Raw genomic sequence first — 23,126 nt, 5'->3', positions numbered from 1 at the left:
TTTTTATTGAATGAAAAGGTCACTTAAGGCGTTTGACCATTAAATAATCTTTCGATTCTTTTGAAAGGAGAGAAAATATTAAGGCATTGGACCATTAATTATCTCTTATTATTTTTGAAAAGAGGTAATAAAGCTACGTATTGATTTTAGGCTTTTTTTTTTAGAAATCTATGTTTAACCAATAAAAGCGGAAAACACCATTTTAAGGCGTTGGACCTTGAAAATGGCTTTTTTTAGGTGATGACAAAAGCTTGATTTATGAATTGATTTTAGCCTTAGTTTCACTTTGGTTATTAGTCAATTCGATTAAGAAAGAAAAATCCTAAAGAAAAACATCCGATTGATTTTTTTTTTTATTATTTTACTAAGAGATATTTTTTGGTTATTATATTATTATTTTGCCCTTTTTTTTTGTTTTAAACGTAGTTACGACATGACCGAACGGTCGGATTTCATTTTAACAGAAATTAAAAGATGTTACAATACGAATGATCGGTGAAAATTTATTTTATTTTTGATTAGGCGAGAAAATGACTTAAATAAATGATTAAAGCACGTCAAAAGGGGGTACGAAAAGTAAATGAAATGAAAATAAAAGCACGTGAAACAAATGAGGACCACTAAGGGTACATAAAATGAATTGAAAAGTTCGATTTCGGGAACTTACCGGTTGAAGACCGAAGAACGACGAAGAACGACGAAGAACGGTTGAAAATCTTCGCGAAATCACCCACGGAAACGTCTCGAAAGTGTTACGGAAGTGCCTCGGCTTGGATTTTCTTCACGGAAACAATTTTTCTCACTAATTTTAAGTGATTCTCAGATATCAGGAGGGTTGAACATTTTTGTTCTTCCCTTCTTCCCCTATTTATAGGAAAATGAGGGAGGACCTTGCCACCTAGCTCTCCCAGGCGAGCTCAGCTCGCCCAGGCGAGCTCAGCTCGCCCAGGCGAGCTAGGTTGCTTCCTCCAGAAGGCACCGCCTTCTGGAGAACTTCTTGGAAGGCCCAAGTGGGTCTGGTTGCTATTTGCACCCATTGTTTACTAAATACACCCCCTTGCCTTTTTTGCTGATTCTTTTTCCGTAACGTTACGGAACTTTACGAATTACGTAACGATACTTGTTTTCTTTCCGTAATGTCATGAAACCTTACGGATTACGTAATCATCCCTTCTTTGGCTTTCGGGATGTTACGGAACTTTACGGATTGCACATTAACACTTCCTTTTGACTTCTGGCATGTCACAGAACTTCTCGGATTGTGCAACAATGCTTTCTTTTGACTTTCGGCATGTCATGGAACTTCACGAATTGCCTAACGATGGGTGCCAAGTACCTCAAAGTGGTCAAACAAGGGTCGCATCCCAACAAACAGATGGTCCCCAGACGAAATTAGGGTATGACAGTTGCCCCTCTTTACTTGTCTTTTATTGGAGATAAAAGAGAAGTAAAGATAAGACACTAATTTCGTTCGAGCGAAAAACCATTCGGCTAGTGAATCTCCCTGTCAGCGGAACCTGCAAAAATTTGTAAGTGATCAGTACCGACACATCATCCTGATACTGTCGAATTCGTTCCTCTCGGTTGACGAAAGGCGCAGATGACCATAATTTGTCTCCGCGCGCTATCGGACTTGATTGTTTCTGGATAGTGAAAAAAGGCGCAGGATCAAATGGTTCCGCGCATGCCATCGGGCCCGCCGCCTCTGGATAACAAAAGGTAAAAAAGTGCAGGACCAAATGGTTCTCGCATGTCATCGGGCTCGCCGCCTCTGGATGACAAAAGTTGAAAAAGTGCGAGACCAAATGGTTCCCGCATGTCATCGGGCCCGCCGCCTCTGGATGACAAAAGCTGAAAAAGTACGGGACCAAATGGTTCCCGCATGTCATCGGGCCCGCCGCCTCTGAATGACAAAAGGTGAAAAAGTGCGGGACCAAGTGGTTCCCGCATGTCATCGGGCCTGCCACCTCTGGATGACAAAAGACGCAGAGTGACCATAATTTGTCTCTGCGTGCCATCGGACATGACTGTGTCTGGATGGCAAAAGGTGAGCGGAATGACTATAATTTGTCTCTGCGTGTCATCGGGTCTGCCGCCTCTGGATGACAAAAGACGCAGAATGACCATAATTTGTCTCTGCGTGCCATCGGACACGACTGTGTCTGGATGGCAAAAGGTGAGTGGAATGACCATAATTTGTCTCCGCGTGTCACATGACCTCAGGGTCAGTATGACAGAGATTGTGGGGCGGCCGACAAAAGCGAGGCTCTTGCTTCTACGTATCCTCAATGAGGAACTCATACCTACGTAGTTCTGGATAACTTGTGAGACTAAAATAGTCTCGGTGTTTTCTTTACTAAAATGCGAACATGCTTTAGTAAAGAGACAAAACTTCCAACTAATCAGAGCAACATATGTTTTTTGGATGAAAAACAAATGTGTCTACCGGGGAAGGAGAGTATGCTGATGAAATCTTCTCATAACCATAAATGAGATTTTGGATGTTAGCATTTCGTTTCTAAATGACCATTTAGAGGAAACACTGGGTTCCACAAAAATAGAAGAAAATCACTCAAAGTGTATCGATCTCACACAGGTAAGTGTTTTGTCCTAATTCTGAACCATAGATATATTATGACTTGATTTTGCAAATCATTTCCTATCAAATCAAAGATTACATGCGTGATCATGGATCAATAGGACTTTTTCTTGGGAATGGTTTGCTTCTTGTGGGAAATTTGGCTTTGAGTGTTCTTGGCCTTTTCCTTTTCCGTTTTTGTTTAGTGTGAGGTGAACAAGCCACCGACGCACAAGATTTTGGTTGGCAATCAGAGGGAGAGGACCACTTTAGGTCGTGATTCCCTTTCTTTTCTTGTTTACTTGGTGACAATTCTGTATTATTCAGATATTGTCTGGTCCAAAGACCTTTCTGCACATTTCTTTTTCTTCCAATGTTTGATCGAGAATTTTCTTTCCTTTTTTGCTTTCTCCCCCTCTTTTGATTGAGAATTTTCTTTTTTGCTTTCTCTCACTCTTTGATTGGAAATTGTCCTTCTTTGTTTTCTTTCAAGGGCAAGGATTGACATTCTCGCCCGGGGTCAAGGTTTATGGTAAGTTGGGATTTTGGCTCAAGGCTTGTAGAACGGCTGGACATGGTATAGGTCAGGGTTTGGCCAGTGGTTCGGGGATAAATGGGATGCCCCACATTATTTCCATGATACACATGCAACAATGATGATTAGGAAATTGTACGCAAAACTGGTCATGCATGCACCCATGTGGACACTCAAGCATCAAGTTTTTATGGTCATGTGACACTAGGGCTCAGGATTCATTTTCCCTATTTATGTTAACCCAGTATTTCCAAAATATGTTCTTTTATCAATTCATGCACTCATCCGAGCCTATTTTGGGTGTTCGGGAAAATTTTCACAGCATTCAACCTTTAGGTGTATACACATTTTTTTTTCAAAAACTGGTTATGATCAGTGAATTTTTTTTAAAGAAAAGTTGGAAGTTATCTCTTTTCAAAAGCATATTGTTTTTTTTTGCTAGACCACTTATTATTATTTTTTCTTTTTCTTTTTTTTTCTTTTTTTAAGTTATTATCATTTGTTCATTTCCTCTCTCCTTTTTTTCTTCTTTTTTTTTCTCTTTTTCTCTCTGAAAAGGTCGTACGGACGAGGGCGCACACTACCTACTTACGTCTAACCACAAGGTAAACGAAAAACACACGAAATGGTAAGTCGCAAAAAAAAAAACGGTGACGAAATAATTGAGAGCCATAACGCCAAAAATTTCTAATAGAAATGAATGATAATAATAGTAATGTTAGTAACCATATGAACAAAAACATAAAATAATAGTGTCAACAGCAATATAGACAATAACAGAAAACGTCAATAACAAACTAACAGAAAAATGTTAATAAAAAAGTGTGGTGACCTCGGTCACGTGGCTCCGCTTCCTCCCAAGAAACCGAGCAAGTCCGTCATCTCCTCATCCATACGGGCCTCCTCTGCATCGCCGGGAGCTCCTGCAGGCGCCTCCCTTGCCTGGGCCTCGGGCTAATCTTTGGGCCATGCGACCTCAGCCCTAAACTGCTCTGGAGTAGGGCACGCAAAAGGAGCAAAACCCTGTCCCTGCTGACTGAGGCTGAGCTGGTAGAGACACTCATGTATCTGCACCTGCCCCCGGTGGTTGGCCGCTTACTGGCGAACCAAATGCTGTAGATACCGCTCCATGCCTAACGACCCAGCAGGATCAGCCTGATGAGGTGGTGGCGGTGCGTCTGCGGCCTGAGGTGCATCACCCTGCGCCTGCCTAGGCGTGCAATACTTCTCAATGAAGGCCCGAGTGATCGGCGGTCGGATCACCTTACTAGGAGTGACGGGAACCCCGAATGACTGGCAGAGGCCCGTGATCAATGCCGGAAACCCCAGGGCCCTGTTAGACTTATCTGGGTCTAGAGGGTGCCTGGTGGGTGGCATACCTGCAAATAAATAGATGGCGTCAGCAATCAACTGAGCCACTTGAACGCTCATTTGTGTAAGGATGGCATACACCAGCTGACACTTCAACAGAGGGAGATCGGAGTTATGATCACTAGGCAAGACATTGCTGAGCAACAACGTCATCCACATCTGGGTGAAGGTGGTCATGCTGGTGCGCATGATCCGCACCCGCCTCCCTGCAGCCGTCCAGGCGAAATCATGACCCGGTGTGCATAATAGCTGGGCAATGGCCTCCTCGTCGAACCCATCGGCCCTATTCCTCCTCTGACTAAACTCGCACTCCTGACCTTCCTCCAACACTAGCGGGTCACCCAAGAACTGGCTGAGGGCATCTGTGTCAAAGGGAATCCACTGACCCCTCACCCATGACCGCATGTCTCGCACTCCCTCTTCTGTGGGCCAAGCATTAGCATAAAACTTCAGGACTATATCAGGGTCAAACTTAGCCATGGGAGTGACCAGCGACGTCCAATGTCGGCGAGCTATCTCCTCCTGAAAATTAGTGTACTCATCGTCCCTGAGTTGGACGCATCTCTCTCTGTGGAACGACCATCCTTTGATGGCCTCGAAGCACTGCTGGTGATCGGCGCTCCTGAAACGATGGCTATCAAACTCGGGGGCAGCATTGGTCCCTTCAGTCGTGGCGTCCCTCCTAGATCTCTTCCCGGAAAGCTTTTTTGGAGCCATTTCCTGCGAGGACAAACATTTGGAAAGTTAATTTACAAGGAAATACCAATCATTACAAACAAAAGCCAAACAACACTTATATGGTGCGAGTGTCAACATGCACTTTACAAAACAATCGTATTGGGGCATGTGCTATTTTATGACACATATGCATTTTAAAAAAAAATTGGTGAAAGGAATTTTATGACACATATCCCTGTATGTTTTTTACAAGCATTTTCATGCTACATCCCACATACGTGCACATTTCTTTTGAAAGGCTCCTTATGTTACCTATTTTGAAAGGCATTTTTACGCTACCTATCCAACATATACACATTTTGAAAGGCATTTTTTTTGCTATATATTCACACACTTTGCAAGGCATTTTCATGCTATATATTCAACATATATACATACTATTGAAAAGGTATTTTTTGCTATATATTCACACATTTTGCAAGGCATTTTCATGCTATATATTCAACATATATACATACCATTGAAAGGTATTTTTCATGCTACCTAGGTGCAAGGTACTCTTCATGAGGCAGCAAATTCAAATTCTAGTCAAAAACCTCACAAACATGTTCTAATATTCATGCATCTTTTACATTCAAAACCAAAAACTTAGATTCCTAGGCGTAAGTCATGCTTTTGGCACTTTGGTCTAACTTTTACAAAACTACCCACACACTCACAATGGCAGCCATATGTGCATAATTCGTTCCACAAGCTAAGTTTCACAAAATTATGCGAAAATGCCATTGAGGCATCTCACCGAACACTTGGTGGGCGCATGTTTGTACATGAATAGCAAGGGAATTGGGGCAATGTGGCATGCCCCATTATCTCAGAATGCACCATAGGCCTAGGGCCATCCCTTACAACCCCCTAACTTAAACCAACAAGCATAAAACAAAGCCAAAATTGCTCCATTGATTTGGGCACATTCACACAATTTAAAGCACTAAAAGAAGACTAAGATACACCAATGGAAAGCTAGAAAGCCCAAGAATGAGATACTTACTTGATAGAGTGAGTAACAACACTAAGAATGGAAGCAAAAGCGCAAAAATGGTGGCCTAGGGGTGAAAATTCGTAATTCCCGTGGTGTTGGCATTTTTTGAGTGAGGGGGGAAAGTTTTGGGTGGAGAAAAACTCCCCCTCCCTTGTTTTTTATATTTCCAAGTGCAGGGGTGCTCGCCCAGGAGAGCTAACCTGTTCTTTTTTTTTTAGGGAAGACATAAGTATGGCTCTCTACGGGTCGGCGTTCGCTTACTCGAACTCACTCAGGGTAGATTAGGCATCCAATATTTACTTTAAAGACACAACAATAATAATTACTGGGAATTTAAAGGATACTAGGCTGTCTCCCAGCGGCACTTTCCGTTTGTCCAAAGCTGGGCAAAGGACGACAATCTATCGATCGTGACCCTAGCCTCTACTTTCGTACGACCCTAAGTACTTGAAAGTAGGAAACGACATCGCGCAGCAAAACTGTGGCCGCGTTACCGTTTTACCTTGATTGGTTTCTGCCTTCAACTTCGTCCCGGCATCTGACCACTGCCTAAGACGATTCTGCCCCTGCCATCACAAAATATGCATGTGTATGCGCATGCATGAGTGTTTTCAAATGCAACAATCTTTTTGGTGAAAGCTGGTCAGGTTCAGTTTTAATTAAGCGCTCGGGGCATCCCATGGACTGAGCGAAAAGGCTCAGGTTATCACAAACTGCACATGGTTTAAAGCACAAAGTGAGGACTGAAGCCTCAAACTCATGTTATCTTCTTTTAAAAGACTGTGACGAGAAATTTACAGTAGACAGGAATCCCTTGGGGAAACCAAGAAGAACATATAAAAAGGAAAGAACATGCAGCGACTTCCTCAATTGCCCCAGATTCTAAGCATAGTATCGCTTGACAACATCAGAGTTCACGGGTAAGGGTAGCTCCTCACCATCCATGTTGGTAAGCACCACGGCCCCTCCGGAAAAATCCTTTTTCACAACGAAAGGCCCTTCGTAGTTCGGGGCCCACTTCCTTCGATTATCTTTAACATCGTGGGACATCTTTTTCAGCACAAGGTCACCCTCATGGAACTTGCGCAAGCGCACCTTCTTGTCGAACGCATTCTTCATTCTTTGTTGATACAGGCGCCCATGGCTCATGGCCATCAAGCGCTTACCTTCAATAAGGTTGAGTTGGTCGTAGTGTGTTTGAGCCCACTCTGATTCTTCTAAACCTGATTCTGCTAGTATCCTCTGGGAAGGGACCTCTACTTCAAATGGGAGTACCGCTTCTGTTCCATAAACCAAGGAATACGGTGTTGCCCTAGTAGAAGTTTGTACCGAAGTTCGGTATCCATGTAGGGCAAAAGGCAACATCTCATGCCAATCTTTGTATGACACTGTCATCTTCTGAATAATTTTCTTAATATTCTCTTTGGCTGCTTCCACGGTTCCGTTCATCTTTGGTCGGTAGGGCGTGGAATTGTGATGCTAGATTTTGAAATCCGCACACATTTCATGCATCATTTTGTTATTCAGATTGGTGCCATTGTTACTAATGATCTTTCTAGGGAGTCTGTACCGACAAATCAGCTCCCTCTTTATAAATCTGACCACTACTCCTCGTGACATTGGTGTAGGAAGCCGCTTCTACCCATTTGGTGAAATAATCTATTGCCACGAGAATGAAGCGATGACCGTTCGAAGTCTTGGATTCGATGGCGCCGATGATGTCTATCCCCCACATGGAAAAAGGCCAAGGGGCGGACATGACATTCAGAGGATGTGGCAGAGCATTGACATTGTCCGCGAACGCTTGACATTTATGGCATTTCCTTACATGGATGCAGCAATCACTTTCCATGGTGAGCCAGTAATAACCTGCTCTCAGGATCTTCCTGGCCATAGCATGCCCATTGGCGTGCGTTCCAAACGAACCCTTGTGGACTTCCTCGATCATGTGGTTCACCTCTTTGGCATCCACGCATCGCAGGAGGGTCATGTCATGGTTTCTTTTATATAGTATGCTCCCGCTCATGAAGAAAACGGCCGCCAATCTCCTCAATGTCCTTTTATCATTGTCGGAAGCCCCCGGTGGGTATTCTTTGCTTTCAACGAATCACTTGATATCGAAATACCAAGGCTTACCGTCCTGTTCCTCTTCCACCTGACAACAATGCGCGGGTCTGCCACGACGCCAGAACTCAATGTATGGTAGGTCCCCATGCGGTGTTAGCTGGAACATGGACGCCAAAGTAGCAAGTGCATCCGCCATTTGATTTTCCTCCCGGGGAACGTGATGGAAGGAGATCTCATCAAAGGAATCAACCAACTCCTTGATATAGGCTTTGTAGGGTATCAGCTTGGGGTCCCTAGTTTCCCATTCCCCTCTCAGCTGGTGAATCACCAGTGCTAAGTCCCCGTATACTTTGAGCAGTTTGACATTTGAGTCAATTGCCGCCTGGACGGCCAGGGCACACGCTTCATACTCAGCCATATTGTTGGTGCAGTCAAACCCTAGCCTGGCTGTGAAAGGTATACATTGATTGTCTGGAGAGACCAATACTGTTCCAATGCCATGGCCTAGAACGTTTGACGCTCCATCAAACCACACGGTCCACTTTTCCCGGTCCTCGTCTAGTTTTTCCGCAAACAAGGTCATGATGTCCTTATCTAGGAATTCGGGATGCATGGGCTGATAGTCGTTGAGAGGCTGCTGAGCCAAATAATCTGCCAAGGCGCTTCCTTTTATCGCCTTTTGGGTGACGTACACTATATCAAACTCGGATAGCAAGACTTGCCACCGGGCGATCCGTCCTGTGAGAGCAGACTTTTCAAAGATGTACTTAACCGGGTCCATCTTGGATATCAACTAGGTGGTATGGCTCAGCATGCATTGTCTTAGACGGTGAGACGCCCAGACTAAAGCATAACACGTTCTTTCGAGCAGGGAGTAATTCATTTCATAGGCCGTGAACTTCTTACACAAGCAGTAGACAACGCGCTCTCTCTTCCTAAACTCGTCATGTTGCCCCAACATACATCTCATCGATTAATCCAAAATTGTCATATACAAGATGAGAGGCCTTCCAGGTATCGACGGCATAAGCACAAGAGGGTTCATGAGACACTATTTGATCCTTCCAAACGCCTCTTGACAATCCTCGTTCCAGCAGACGGTTTGGTTTTTGCGTAAGAGTTTGAACAACGGCTCACAAATAGTGGTGAACTGTGATATCAATCTGGCAATATAATTCAAACGTCCCAGGAAACCTCAGACCTGCCTCTCGGTACGGGGTTCCGTCATCTCAAGGATGGCCTTCACCTTTTCGGGGTCCACCTCTATCCCTTTCTGGCTCACGATGAAACCTAGCAATTTCCTTTATTTGACCCCGAAGGTGCACTTAGCGGGGTTTAACCTCAATTGATACTTCCTAAGCCTTTCGAACAACTTCCGCAGGTTGACAAGGTGTTCCTCCTCGGTCTTAGACTTGGCAATTATGTCGTCCACATAGACTTCGATTTCTCGGTGCATCATATCATGGAACAAAGCCACCATAGCCCGTTGATAAGTTGCCCCGGCGTTCTTGAGTCCAAAGGACATCACCTTATAATAGAACGCCCCCTACAGGGTGACAAAGGTAGTCTTTTCCATATCCTCCGGCGCCATTTTTATTTGATTGTAACCGGAGAACCCATCCATGAAGGAAAACAAAGCAAAATTGGTCGTATTATCCATGAGGATATCGATGTGCGGTAGAGGAAAATTGTCTTTGGGACTAGCTCGATTCATGTCTCGATAATCCACACACATTCACACTTTCCCGTCCTTCTTAGGGATTGGTACAATGTTGGCAACCCATTCTGGGTACCGAGCGACAACCAAAAAACCAGTGTCAAATTGTTTCTTTAACTCTTCTTTTATTTTCAAGGATGTCTCAGGCTTCATCCTCCGCAGTTTCTGTTTTACTGGGGAACACTCAGGATTTAGAGGTAATCTGTGCTGTACAATATCAAAACTTAAACCGGGCATATCTTGGTACGACCAAGCAAAGATGTCTTGGTAGTCTTTTAGCAAGGCTGTCAATTCTTCACGGATGGGGGCGGTCATACCCGTGCCTATCTTTACTTCCCTTTTCCCATTGTCGGTTCCTAAGTCCACTATTTCCGTCTCTTCTTGATGAGGCCCCATTTCATGGTCCTCATGGGCGACTATATTTTCCAACTCCGAGGGAGGTCCTACATCTTCGTTCTCTTCATCCTCCGTCTGATCCGTTTCTTGCTCGAAATCCGTGGTCGGGTCCCAGGTATTAGTACCTTTGAGGGACTCGTCGTCGGATCTGGTGTTTTAAACGTAAAGAAATAAACATGCAAATGGATGAGAATGGGTAGAGACGTAGGAATAGATGAAGAAAGATTTTTGTATTATAAACTTAGGAACAAAAGACATAAAGCCTTAACAAAAAGAAACTCTAAAGCCTAGGCCCAACCGTAGAGTTTAAAAGCCACAAAGGGTTACATTATGCTTGTCGCGTAAATGTCCGGGCGCTCCTCCACTCGCCAATTTCCTAGTCGGAAACCAGGAGGGCATGGTCGTACCAAATCCGACCCACTCGGAGAATCATCTTCGCATATCGCAATGACTTGGCCTTCGTGTCCTAGACCCGCGCTTATAAAGCTCTTATTGATGTGGCAGAGCGGGCCTCCTTTGACTTCTCGTCCCAATTGCGAGCCTTGACCTCCGCTCTTCCTTCCTGCAACACTTTCCCTTATGTCCGCTTGTATGGGTTTATAGCCTAACCCAAACTTCCCACGGTTTCCTTTGGCGCTTATCAGGCTGGTTCTGCCGCCGTTGTCCTTGCCTAAAATCATTCCGGGCTCGTAACCATTCCCCAACATCACCCGGGCTACCATCACCGCCGTATCAGACATGCAAGGTTGCCCAGAGAAGGAATCTATGGAGGCAATGCTTACCACCTCAAAAGACTGGAAGGCTGTTTCTAATGACTCCTCCGCGGCTTCCACATATGGCATAGAGGACGGGCAACTCACCAAGATGTCTTCCTCGCCCGATACGATAACCAAATGTCCCTCTACTATGAATTTCAATTTCTGGTGGAGTGTAGAAGGAACGACTCCCACCGAGTGGATCCATGGGCATCCCAAAAGGCAGCTGTAAGCGGGGTTAATATCCATTATTTGAAAGGTAACCTGATAGGTATGGTGGCCTATCTGTACAGGGAGGTCGATCTCTCCCCTAACCTCTCGGCGGGTGCCGTCGAAGGCACGGACCACCATGGAACTTGGCTTTAGATGGGAAGCATTAAACGGTAATTTCTCCAATGTGCTTTTGGGCATTACGTTTAAACTGGAACCGTTATCGATGAGCATCTTGGCCACGACGTGGTCCATGCATTTGACTGATACATGCAAAGCCCTGTTATGCCCTCTCCTCTCGGCAGGGATTTCTTCTTCGGCGAAGGCGAGATAGTTGTTGGCGGTGATATTATTGACGAGTCCTCCAAAGCCTTCTACAGAGATATCTTGGGCCACATGAGCTTCGTTCAAGACTTTTACTAGCAAAGCCCGATGAGGCTCAGAGCTCATGAGTAGTTCCAAAAGAGAGACCCTGGCCGGGGTTTTGTTGAGCTACTCAATGATCTTGAACTCGCTTTGCTGAATAATGCGGAGAAACTCACTTGCTTCCTCTAGTGACACTTCCTTCTTGCCACAGCCATCCCTTTTCTCCGGAAGACCCTTCACTGTAATATCCTCGTTCGGAGTGAGGGTCGATTTTTCATTTTGTTCTTCCACCACCTTTGCCTTCCCCTTAACGTTTGCGGGTTGTGTCGGCAGGTCGGCGGGTGCAAACACGCGACCGCTGCGGTTCACATCGCTCAGCCCCGTGATATTGGTCACCTTGTCTGACAACGAGCTGATGTCGGTGGCCTATTCTTTCCTTTCACTTGGAGGTGCATACCTCCACGGGACTGCGTGGCTGTTTCGGTATAGGAAAGAAACAGGTTTAGCTACCGAGGGATATCGGGGCTTTTGTGGAGCTGCGTCCTTGGTGAAATATATCACCAAAGGTTTAGGCCTCCCAAAACTTCTTTCATCTATGGACTGCATACATATATGCTGCTCTTCCCTCCCCTCATCGCCGACTTCCAATCGGCCTTGATCTATCATCTGTTGCAACAAGTCCTCCATTGCTGAACATGTTTCCATGTTATGTAGCTCGCCAGGATGCAACAAATAAGAATCCTCTTCATGCGCACCGTGGGGAATTACACCCCCCTTTTGTAGGGCCTCATAGATAAACCTCCTAGGGGTCGCCACGTCCTTTAAAGGCTTAGACCTGCGCGGCCTATTCGACTCAATGGCATTAACTGCTCCCCTCAATGATTGGCGAGCGGGTTTGTTTTTACGTTGGGTCGATCCTTTTGAAACGTCAGCCATCCGACGTCTATCAAATGTTGGACCTTGTATTTAAGGGCCAGGCATTTTTCAGTGGAGTGGCCCAGGGTTTTCCCATGGTACGCGCAAGTTGCGTCAGGGTCATACCACTTTGGGAAAGGATGTTGGTAGATCTTCCCGGGAATTATTACGGCCATTTGGTTGGCGATGAGGGACGGCAAGAAGTCTTCGTACGTCATTGGGATCGGGGTGAATTCTGGAATTGGCCTCGGGGGAAAGTTCCTCATCACGTTGGAACCGACACCAAAGTGGGCATTGCCGGCCGAGCGAGTCGTGGTTGGAGCCGGAGCTTGGGGGGCCTCCCTCTGGATGGGGGTGGGCGCTCTAGGCTGTACGGGTGCTGAATTGGAGGAGTTCCCGGCGCGAGCTGAGAAGCTCGGGTGATGTTGCGCGTACTGATGTGTACCATGAGAGGTCTACGGGGGCTTGACCCATGCGGGCGCCGAAGAGACGGCATGGGTATCTCCTTTCTTCCTTTTTGCCCCAGTTGCTCTGATTCTCTTAGCATTGGCACTTGTGGAGGAGATGTAATCGAACTTCCCTCTTTTCAACCCTACTTCAATTCTTTCCCTGGAAAATACAGCATTGGCACTTGTGGAGGAGATGTAATCGAACTTCCCTCTTTTCAACCCTACTTTGATTCTTTCCCTGGCAAATACCAAGTCCACGAAGCTGGAAGGCATGTAGCCTACCAACTTCTCATAGTAAAACACTGGCAAGGTGTCTACCATCATGGTAATCATCTCCCTTTCGACCATGGGAGGGGCCACTTGTACTGCCAGGTCTCTCCACCACTGTGCGTACTCTTTAAAGGTCTCACTTTCCTTCTTAACCATGTTCTATAACTGAGTGCGATCGAGAGCCATATCAGAATTATACTGATATTGCCTCAAGAAGGCAGTAATCAGGTCCTTCCAAGTACGGATGCAGGAAGCTTCCAGATTAGTGTACCAAATAACCGCGGCTCCAGCCAAGCTATCTTGGAAAAAGTGCATTAACAACTTTTCATCCCTAGAGTGTGCCCTCATCTTGCAACATTACATCTTGAGATGGTTCTTAGGACAAGTCGTCCCTTTATACTTGTCGAAATCAGGTACCTTGAATTTTGGGGGGATGACGACATCCGGTACCAAGCAAAGATCCGTCATGTCCGCGAACGGATAGTCACCAAAGCCTTCAACAGCTCTCAATCTCTCCTCAAGGAGATCGAGTTTCCATCTTTCTTCCGCCGCCGGGGGTGGTCCTTCTGTGGACAAGAATATTGGTTGTGCTGTGAGGTTGTGCTGAGGCAATGTGTTGGGTGTCGGCCCCTCCACGGGGATCGGGGGGTAGAAATCGACATCCCCTTCGATGATCTTCATGGACCTCGTTGGGCTGTCGAGGAGACTCCCCTTCAAGGATGGGGGAAGGGACATGACCCGCGTCATCATGCATGACTGGCAGCGTGTAATTAGGTGGTAATCCATAAGGGTAAGCCACCCGGTTGTATCCCAAATGAGGGTTGCTGATGTGCTCCAGTGTGCTCCTTTCTCGTCCTACCGCGTTTAGGGGAGGATGGTGGGCGGTAGCTAGGAGAGTTGAGTCTGCTTCGGCAGCCGAACTAACAGCGGCAGCGGTGGCCACGTTTTTCTCCATGAGTTGTCTCATTCTTAACATGGCCTCCATCATGGAAGCCATTTGCTCTTTCAAAGTTGACATGTCGGCTTTCATCTGTTCCTGTGTCTCCTCTTGATCACCCATCGTTCTAGATTTGGATCTGGTGCGATAGGGATGCCTTGGGGCGCGTTTAGTTATGGTGTTTTTCCTAAAAAAACCAAACGTAAGGAGTAGGTACAAAAATGAATGCATGCTAGAGATAAAATGCGGGAGTGATTTGATTCGCACCGATCTTTGGAGTAAAAATATGGGATAAACTCATTTATTTAGAAAGTTATAACTAGTCAAGATCTGAGTGACAATACAAGCTTCCTAGTGGTTTCTAATTATATGGGCCATTAAATCTATCATATGCTGACAATAGCTGAGAAGTCAGTGGATCTCCTAGGGGGCAGAGTAGGTTTCCGCCATCACTTTGGCCTTGGCTAGCAATCGGGGAAGTTCTTGACTCCCGTTCAAGGTAAGAGCAAATCGGCCCATTCACATTGTTGCCTCTTGATGTAATGAGTCGATCACCCTTCCTCTAGCCTCCTTTTCAGCGTACACTTGGGCATACTCGTCTGCCACTCTATGCTCGTGGGCCGTGGCTAGATTTAGTTCTTCTTGGTACTTTCTGATGATGGCTAACATGTTGGTCTCTGTCTCGCATAACCGCTGAGACAAGTTTCTTTTGGGCCTTGAGCAAACCTTCAACTCATCTTTCAAGATCAAACTGTCTACTCGTGATTGGTCCTTTTCCTCTCTCCGGAGCTTAAGCTCGCTGTTGCTTCCCCACAGAGCCCCTCGGAACTTGTTCCAGCCGTGCTATTCCCTACGAGCCCTCTTGGTCTCTTGTTTCAAGGCCTTGTTGGTAGCTATACTTATATCTCTTAGTTCGACATTCTCCTTTCGAATCTTAAGAGCTGCTGATTTGAACCTTTCTTTGACTGTTTGGGCTTGCTCGAGTTCTGCCCTAAGGGCCTGCACCTTTTCGTCTTCCTCCAGTGCCTCAACTTCCTCCCTTTTAGCGGTTCTCAAACTCGGGAGCCAATCCAAACCTTGCACGTGCGCTTTCAACCACCTTCGGTAGCCATCGATGGGCCCATTGTTACTGCCCTTGAGTTCTTTGTCCTTCTTTTGCACCACCTCCCATGCCTTGCGGACCTTCTGTAGTGTCTCCACGTTGGTTTTATTGAAACCTCGTGAAATGACAGGCGCGAGCTCTTCCTCTAATGGCGCCCCTCTCATAGGGTAGCCAAGTTGCCTTATAACAAGAACGGGATTGTAACTGATGCAACCCCTTGTCCCCATCAAGGGAACATTCGGAAATCCTCTGCACGAAATAAGAACCCCGGTTCTTCCTTCTTTCCATCGAGGGAACCAGTTGACAGAGACGCTCCTTCTTTGTTTGCTAAGATTCGGTCCCAATTTGCCCCTCCTTTCTCTGTGCATGAACGGTGGCTTTCTAGCGGGCAAGCATGCCTCACCTCTTGGCGAAAAAGGTGCGAAACCAACCATACATAAAGAGCTGGAGTACAACAAACAATCCTCGTACTGCTCTTCTCACATCTTCGGTCGAAGGTGTCATATAGGTCGGCTAGCATAGCGACAACCGAGCTTTCCTTGTGGTCATGATAGGCGAGAAAAGCGTCGATCGCTGCTAGATCCACCAACCCATCCACATTTGGAAAGAGGACTTCTCCGAAGATCAACAATGCGAGAATGTCTTTGAACGGGGCCCATTCGCCTTTACCTACCAAGATTCTTGTTTTTGCCTCCAAACGTTTTCTCGGTATTCCAACCACCTCATTTTCGACTTGCTTTTTGTGGTCTAATTCCTGTGCCGAGATTGGACTATCTTAGAAACTCTAGCTAATGAGGGATAAAACCCTGAGAAGAGGTATGGTCTCCTTCCCCCTAGAGGACATCCTAGGATCTCTTCAAATTCTTCCACCATGGGTGATAACTGGAAGTCCCCAAAGGTGAAGCACCTCAACGGCTGATCATAATACTGGGCGAGGGAGGCAATGGCCTCTATGGAGACTTCTACCATGGCTAGGTCCCAGATTTTACCGTAAGCTTTGCGAAAAGCTTGCCGCTGGAGCTGACCCATCAACTGCCCTAACTCTTTTAAACTGGTGATCCCTAGGCTCTTGACCTTGACTTGATAGAACCTCTTTTTAAGCGAAGGCGTTTGACTTGATCCCATGTTTTACTAAAGTGAAACAAAATCTAGTGCGAATCAAAACTCCGACATCAATCATGGGTGGAATGGATGAATGCATGAAGAAATGCATATGATACATATGCAATTTATGAATACGGGAGCTTGGGAAATTGTCTCCTTCTTAGATACAACGTCTTTGGGTAGCACAGTGCCCGATGTATGTATTTAAGAAGGTGACACGGACCCTCCGTTGGTTTTCCAAGGAGAAGGGATCAAGATAGAACTCGTGCATGATGCACATGCGAAAGGCACAATACGTGGATGTACATAGTACGATAATATTCACAAACAAATATAAGCAAAAGGGTACATGACACTTATGCATGGCAGTGTGAAAAAAATGGCACGCAGCGTGTCTGCTCCGTGCCCTCTATTTTAGGGACCTACATGAGAGAGAGCTAAAGGGGCTTTTTAGTGATAAATCCCAAGGTGGTCATATCTCTCTTGATGGTCTCTAAAGGTATCATCCCCTTCAAAGAACATATTGCAGCAGTAGGGACTACTAGAAACAATATGTTATCAAAGAGAAAAACTCTAGATGAGGGTTCACTATAATCAAGCAACTCGGAGACCTAGCATGATCACAGATTCACCTCCACTCCTTATGCTCTCACGAGCCCGGGTATAGGGCCCTTTTTCTACTCACTGTGTGTGCAAATAGTGTTGGTGTTTGTGTGCATCAAATGAATAAATATTTACCTCATGCATACATTTTAAAACGCACTAAAGCATCAAAGAGTTATATATACAATAACATAAGAAAAATAAAGGGAAACCAACAAAGGAGAAAGTCATGATAAAACATTGCACAAGATTAAATGGCCTACCCATCGGCGAGAGGGCGACGCGTGACTCGCGGGTGCATCTTCCAAGAAAAGAACACGCGCGGAGTCGCCACGAACGTTTATTTGAGGAAAACGTTAGAAAAACCAGAAAAGACGTGGTCTACGAACTTTAAGTGGAAGGTTCGGGAGTTGTATTTACGCACGGGGAAGGTATTAGCACCCCACACGTTCGTAGTAAGAGACGACAGCCTTTAATCAAATGTGCAAATATGACTTCAATTTATGTTATTTTCCCTTTTTACGTTCTTATGTCTTTTATGCCTTTTTATATTTTTATCTTTTTATGGTCGACGAGGGTGTTTCCCTTGCTCCTACGTATTCCTCAATTGTGATAAGGAAATCAAACCTACGCAGTTCTTTGAGAACTAAGCGTTGGTTAAGTTGTTTTTATCCTTTTTTGCAAAATATGTTTTTATTGAATGAAAAGGTCACTTAAGGCGTTGGACCATTAAATAATCTTTCGATTCTTTTGAAAGGAGAGAAAACATTAAGGCATTTGACCATTAATGATCTCTTATTATTTTTGAAAAGAGGTAATAAAGCTATGTATTGATTTTAGGCTTTTTTTTTTTAGAAATCTACGTTTAACCAATAAAAGCGGAAAAGACCATTTTAAGGCGTTGGACCTTGAAAATGGCTTTTTTTATGTGATGAAAAAAGCTTAATTTATGAATTGATTTTAGCCTTAGTTTCACTTTGGTTATTAGTAAATTCGATTAAGAAAGAAAAATCCCAAAGAAAAACATCCAATTGATTTTTTTTTATTATTTTACTAAGAGATATTTTTTGGTTATTATATTATTATTTTGCCTCTTTTTTTGGTTTTAAACGTAGTTACGGCATGACCGAATGGTCGGATTTCATTTTAACAGAAATTAAAGATGTTACAATACGAATGATCGGTGAAATTTTATTTTATTTTTGATTAGGCGAGAAATGACTTAAATAAATGACTAAAGCACGTCAAAAGGGGATACAGAAAGTAAATGAAATAAAAATAAAAGAACGTGAAACAAATGAGGACCACTAAGGGTACATAGAATGAATTGAAAAGTTCGATTTCGGGAACTTACCGGTTGAAGACCGAAGAATGACGAAGAACGAATGAAAAACGACGAAGAACAATTGAAAATCTTCGCGAAATCACCCATGGAAACGTCTCAGAAGTGTTACGAAAGCGCCTCGGCTTGGATTTTCTTCACGGAAACAATTTTTCTCACTAATTTTAAGTGATTCTCAGATACCAGGAGGGTTGAACATTTTTGTTCTTCCCTCCTTCCCCTATTTATAGGAAAATGAGGGAGGACCTTGCCACCCAGCTCGCCCAGGTGAGTTCGGTTGCTTCCTTTAGAAGGCACCGCCTTCTGGAGAACTTCCTGGAAGGCCCAAGTAGGTCTGGTTGCTATTTGCACCCCCCTATTTACTAAATACACCTTTGTCTTTTTTGCTGATTCTTTTTCCGTAACGTTACATAACTTTATGAATTACGTAACGATACTTGTTTTCTTTCCGTAATGTCACGAAACCTTACAGATTACGTAATCATCCATTCTTTGGCTTTCGGGATGTTATGGAACTTTACGGATTGCGCATTAACACTTCCTTTTGACTTCCGGCATGTCACGGAACTTCACGGATTGTGCAACAATGCTTTATTTCGACTTTCGGCATGTCACGGAACTTCATGAATTGCCTAACGATGGGTGCCAAGTACCTCGAAGTGGTCAAACGAGGGTCGCATCCCAACAAACAGATGATCCTTGGACGAAATTAGGGTATGACAGTCACTATTAGAGAAAACACATTCGGCCCAATTCTTAGAGATATTCTAAGACGATTTTGAACCGTCTTTGAAACCAACGTTTTAAAAAGTCTTGACTTTTTACGACGGTTTCTAAAAATTATCTTAGAAGGATATAATTTCAAAGAAGCTTTTGTCTAGGAGTCGTCTTTGAATGTATTTTTTTTAAAAAAATTAAGAATTCTAAAGACAGTTTTTGAAAGAATTGTAGAATCATTTTTAAAAAAAAAAATAAAAATTAATGAGGATTCTAAGATAATTTTTTAAAAAACCATTTAGAAATTAGACTTTCTAAGAAGATTCTTAAAATGTATTTTTTTTTTAAAAAAAATAAAATAATAAAAATATTATTATTAAAATATTATAAAATAAGACTGTTGAAGCCACTAAATAAGTATTAAGATGCCAAATTAACGAATGAAAGATGAACACCAGATAAAGGAAAAATATATTAACAATACGATTTTGGTAATTGAATGAAGTAAGCAAATTGACTACGAAAGATTATTTGAAATCACATCACAAGACTTCGTAACAATAATGACAATTTTCATAAAAGCATGAAGCATTTTTACTTGAGGGAAAATAACTTGAATAAGTGCTAAAACTAGAGGAAGGACCCGGACCACTAATCCCCTTGCATTTGACAACACGTGGAATTGAGGTATAATAATATTCTTTCCTAAAATATGGAATTTTAGACCTGATACGCATAAACCCAAACCCAAGTCAAAGTCATTTTCTAATATTTTTTAACTGTGACAATTATTTTGTAAGTTTTGGACTTACATACATTTAGAAGTAGAAAATTGAATTTCTAAACATAAGCTTATTTTAAAAAACTTAGGTTATATAATTTTGTTTGACAACTTTATAACCAAATAATCTATTCATTCTAAAGTTGAAGATTAAATTTATTGTAAAATTGATAGATTTAAAAATAAATTAATAAAAAATGACAAAGTCACCAGGAAAGTTGACAAATAAAATATATTTTTTAATTTATACCAAATTTAATATACCAATTTGGCCAACTTTGCAATGAAATGACTATTTTATTATATAAATTTTTAATTTTAAAAGATTACGTTGTTTTGGTAATAAGTGCTCGTAATATATTCTATTTTTTTCACTTTAGAATAACAAAATGTTAAGTAATACTAAAAATACTTACTAATATATTAAAAAAAATATTTTTATTAAAACAATATTAATGATTCCATCATGGAATTTTTAAAAAGAAAAGAAAAATATAATTTAAATATTTCTCAAGACAAAAAAGTTATTTACTCTTCTTGAAATGCATTCTTTGCCTCGAATGCATTTTCCCCCTTGAGCAAGAGGCAAGAGCATTCATACTCTAAGAACTCCCATGTACTTTGTCTTAATACATCCAATGTTTTGTTTCCTTAGCAAGCATGTCTAGTTTCCCAATCCTAACCAGGGGGTCTATCACATAGCACCTCACTGAATGTCACATCGAAATGATCAATGTTTGGAGCGGCACAAAATTATCTCCACTACTCTAGTTGCCCCTGCCCTGTATGTTTGAAAGGATATTCAATGTTTTTTTTCTCTCAGGTTCACACAGAAAGTAACAATATCATAGTATGAAAATTATGAATGAACAAAATGTTAAGGCATGAACTACTATGTTATAGAAAAAGTAGAAAACCTTTTATCTTATTCTGTTTCCTGATTATTTTAGTGTCAAAGAAGAATGAAACAGAACAAACATCCAAAATCTTCACAAACAAACCTGAAAATGTGGATCATCAGCTACAACTGCACGATCATCCCAGTTAAGAGGGCCTCCAAATATGTTCCAAATACCATTTTGATTCCGATAATGAGCACAGTGGTGATTTAAAACAGCATCTCCAAGAACTTTGATCCCAATTTCATCAAATCTTTTCACCGAATTTTTTAGTTCATCAATTTTTCTGATCATAAAACAAAATAAGATAACCAAACTTGAAGTTTTCTGTTTGTAAATAAAATTTATGTTTCAAATAAAATAAAATTCGTGTTGCAATGAAGACAGGCTACTACACCTTTTTATTGCTTGCAAATTTTGTTTCTTAAGCATATTATGATGCTTGCAGCTCTATTGTTCAACGCAAAAGTGAAGCAAATCAAAGACACGAGCACCTTAGTTCTGTTACTAACTGAGCAATAATAATTCAGAAAAATTCAAGTTAACTAACCTGAATTAAAGGGAGAGGATGCAGAGAGAAAGGTGAAGGTGGTTGAAACTCTGAAGACTTGTTGAATAGAAAGAATGTTGTTGAAGCTTGTTTGGATTATATTACTTCACAAGTCAAATTCTAAAGTCAAGCTGAAATAGAAAACATATCACTATAAGGTGTGAACCCCAATCTAGCAGCTACTACATATTAGTATGATATTATTAAATTATTTGACAACTTGCAATGGTTGTGCTTATTCAAAAACTAAAGAGTCCAAAAAGTACAAAAATAGAAAGAAGTTGAACTATGGTCCATCACAACTAGGTCCAAGAGATAACAAAAAACACTAAAATATGAAGAACCATATCAAACCTTTTAAAAACACTTAAGTCCTACTAGTAAATTACAATGAATTTACTCTAACCCAATCGATAATACAATACTAGCTGGTCAACACTAGAATTTTCAAACCTCTAGTTTCTATCTGCAAACCATTTAAAGTCTTATCTTAACATTACTTTATAGAAAAATGATGTATATAAAACAATTTCAATTATCAAATACAATGAATTAGGCAGAATGACGGAGGAAGTATCTAAATGTTTATTACCAGAGTAAATGAATCAATTGGAGCCTTTCCATCCTTCCAAGCTGCATCTAAATATGTTAACGACATGCCAACAAATACCTGATAGAATAATCATGAAATTATAGTACTAACACTTGTTTATCAATTAAAATATAAGCTTGGGAGAATGATGAACAGACCAACTTTCTACCAGTTAAATCAGCAGCAGCTTCACACTCTGTTTAATTTTAATTTAATACAAATAAATCCTAAGGTTTCCCAGTTATATTTACTTTTTTTTTTACAGAACCTAGTTATATTTACTTGAAGGAATTCTTTCATGTGCCTAAGATACCAATAAAAGAAATCAAATTCTCGGCATAGGTTCACCATAACAGAACATTGAACATCTAAAACATGTTTATCCGATGCATAGTCCATACAAAGTAAAACAAAAAACAGTACGGAAAAAATTGGTCAATATGAACCTCAAAGCATCACTCCTTGTCAAAACTCAAAACTTAAAGGGCAGAAGCTAAGTCTCTAGTGTGTGGGCACAGGACAATGGCTGAAACTCGAACTCTGAACAAGATGTTATTCATTTGTGTGCTTTTCAAAAAAATATTCATTTGTGGGCACAGGACAATAACTATAAAATATTTGTGTGCTTTTCAAAAAAATATTTAGACAATTATTTTCGTCATTTCTTTTTATAACACACACATATATAAGAAAATAGGATAATATTTCAAAATAAATTGTCAGAATCAAGAAGAATTGCATAAGCATAAAAACCAAGTGGTGTGTTGACAAGAATGTAAGACATGCATACATAAACCAAAATCAGATGAGCTACTTTTGCTACTTCCTAGGAAACAAATCTAACTAGTTTGTTGACAACAAGATAACCTATCAATTTATTTCTAGGTGGTATTGAACAGAACAGGGTGCAACAAGCCACCTTCTCCAAATGTATGCTAGCTATTATCTTCAAACTTGTAGGGCAATAGAAAATATAGCTTTTGGAGATATACCTAGAATAAAGGATAAAATAAATGGAAATTGAAATTGATTTCTACCCTAATCGGAAAGGAAAAATATGGGAGAGAGAGAGACCTATCTGTGACGAAGAAAAGAGCAGAAGAATCGGATCCTAGGGTACCATGCTGGAAGCACAAAGCGTAACAAAACACGT

The 23,126-nt window shown here is 42.2% G+C and overlaps 1 protein-coding gene across 1 annotated transcript; it reads right to left on the bottom strand.

The window, feature by feature from the left end:
• Positions 1 to 1,507: 1,507 nt before the first annotated feature.
• LOC121172948 (alpha-amylase 3, chloroplastic) lies at positions 1,508 to 21,505 on the bottom strand. Its single transcript, XM_041006170.1, has 5 exons — positions 21,382 to 21,505; positions 21,229 to 21,281; positions 20,934 to 21,117; positions 4,981 to 5,204; positions 1,508 to 1,517 (listed from the first exon to the last, which is right to left on the bottom strand). Exons 2-5 carry the CDS (start codon positions 21,261 to 21,263, stop codon positions 1,508 to 1,510), a joined length of 453 nt encoding a protein of 150 aa, XP_040862104.1. The 5' UTR covers positions 21,264 to 21,281; positions 21,382 to 21,505.
• Between the last annotated feature and the right edge of the window lie 1,621 nt (positions 21,506 to 23,126).

Source organism: Glycine max, chromosome 10, assembly GCF_000004515.6.
Source record: "Glycine max cultivar Williams 82 chromosome 10, Glycine_max_v4.0, whole genome shotgun sequence".
NCBI lineage: Eukaryota > Viridiplantae > Streptophyta > Magnoliopsida > Fabales > Fabaceae > Glycine > Glycine max.
The sequence above is the reverse complement of the archived record's forward strand: the minus strand, read 5'-3'. Positions and strand labels throughout refer to the sequence as shown.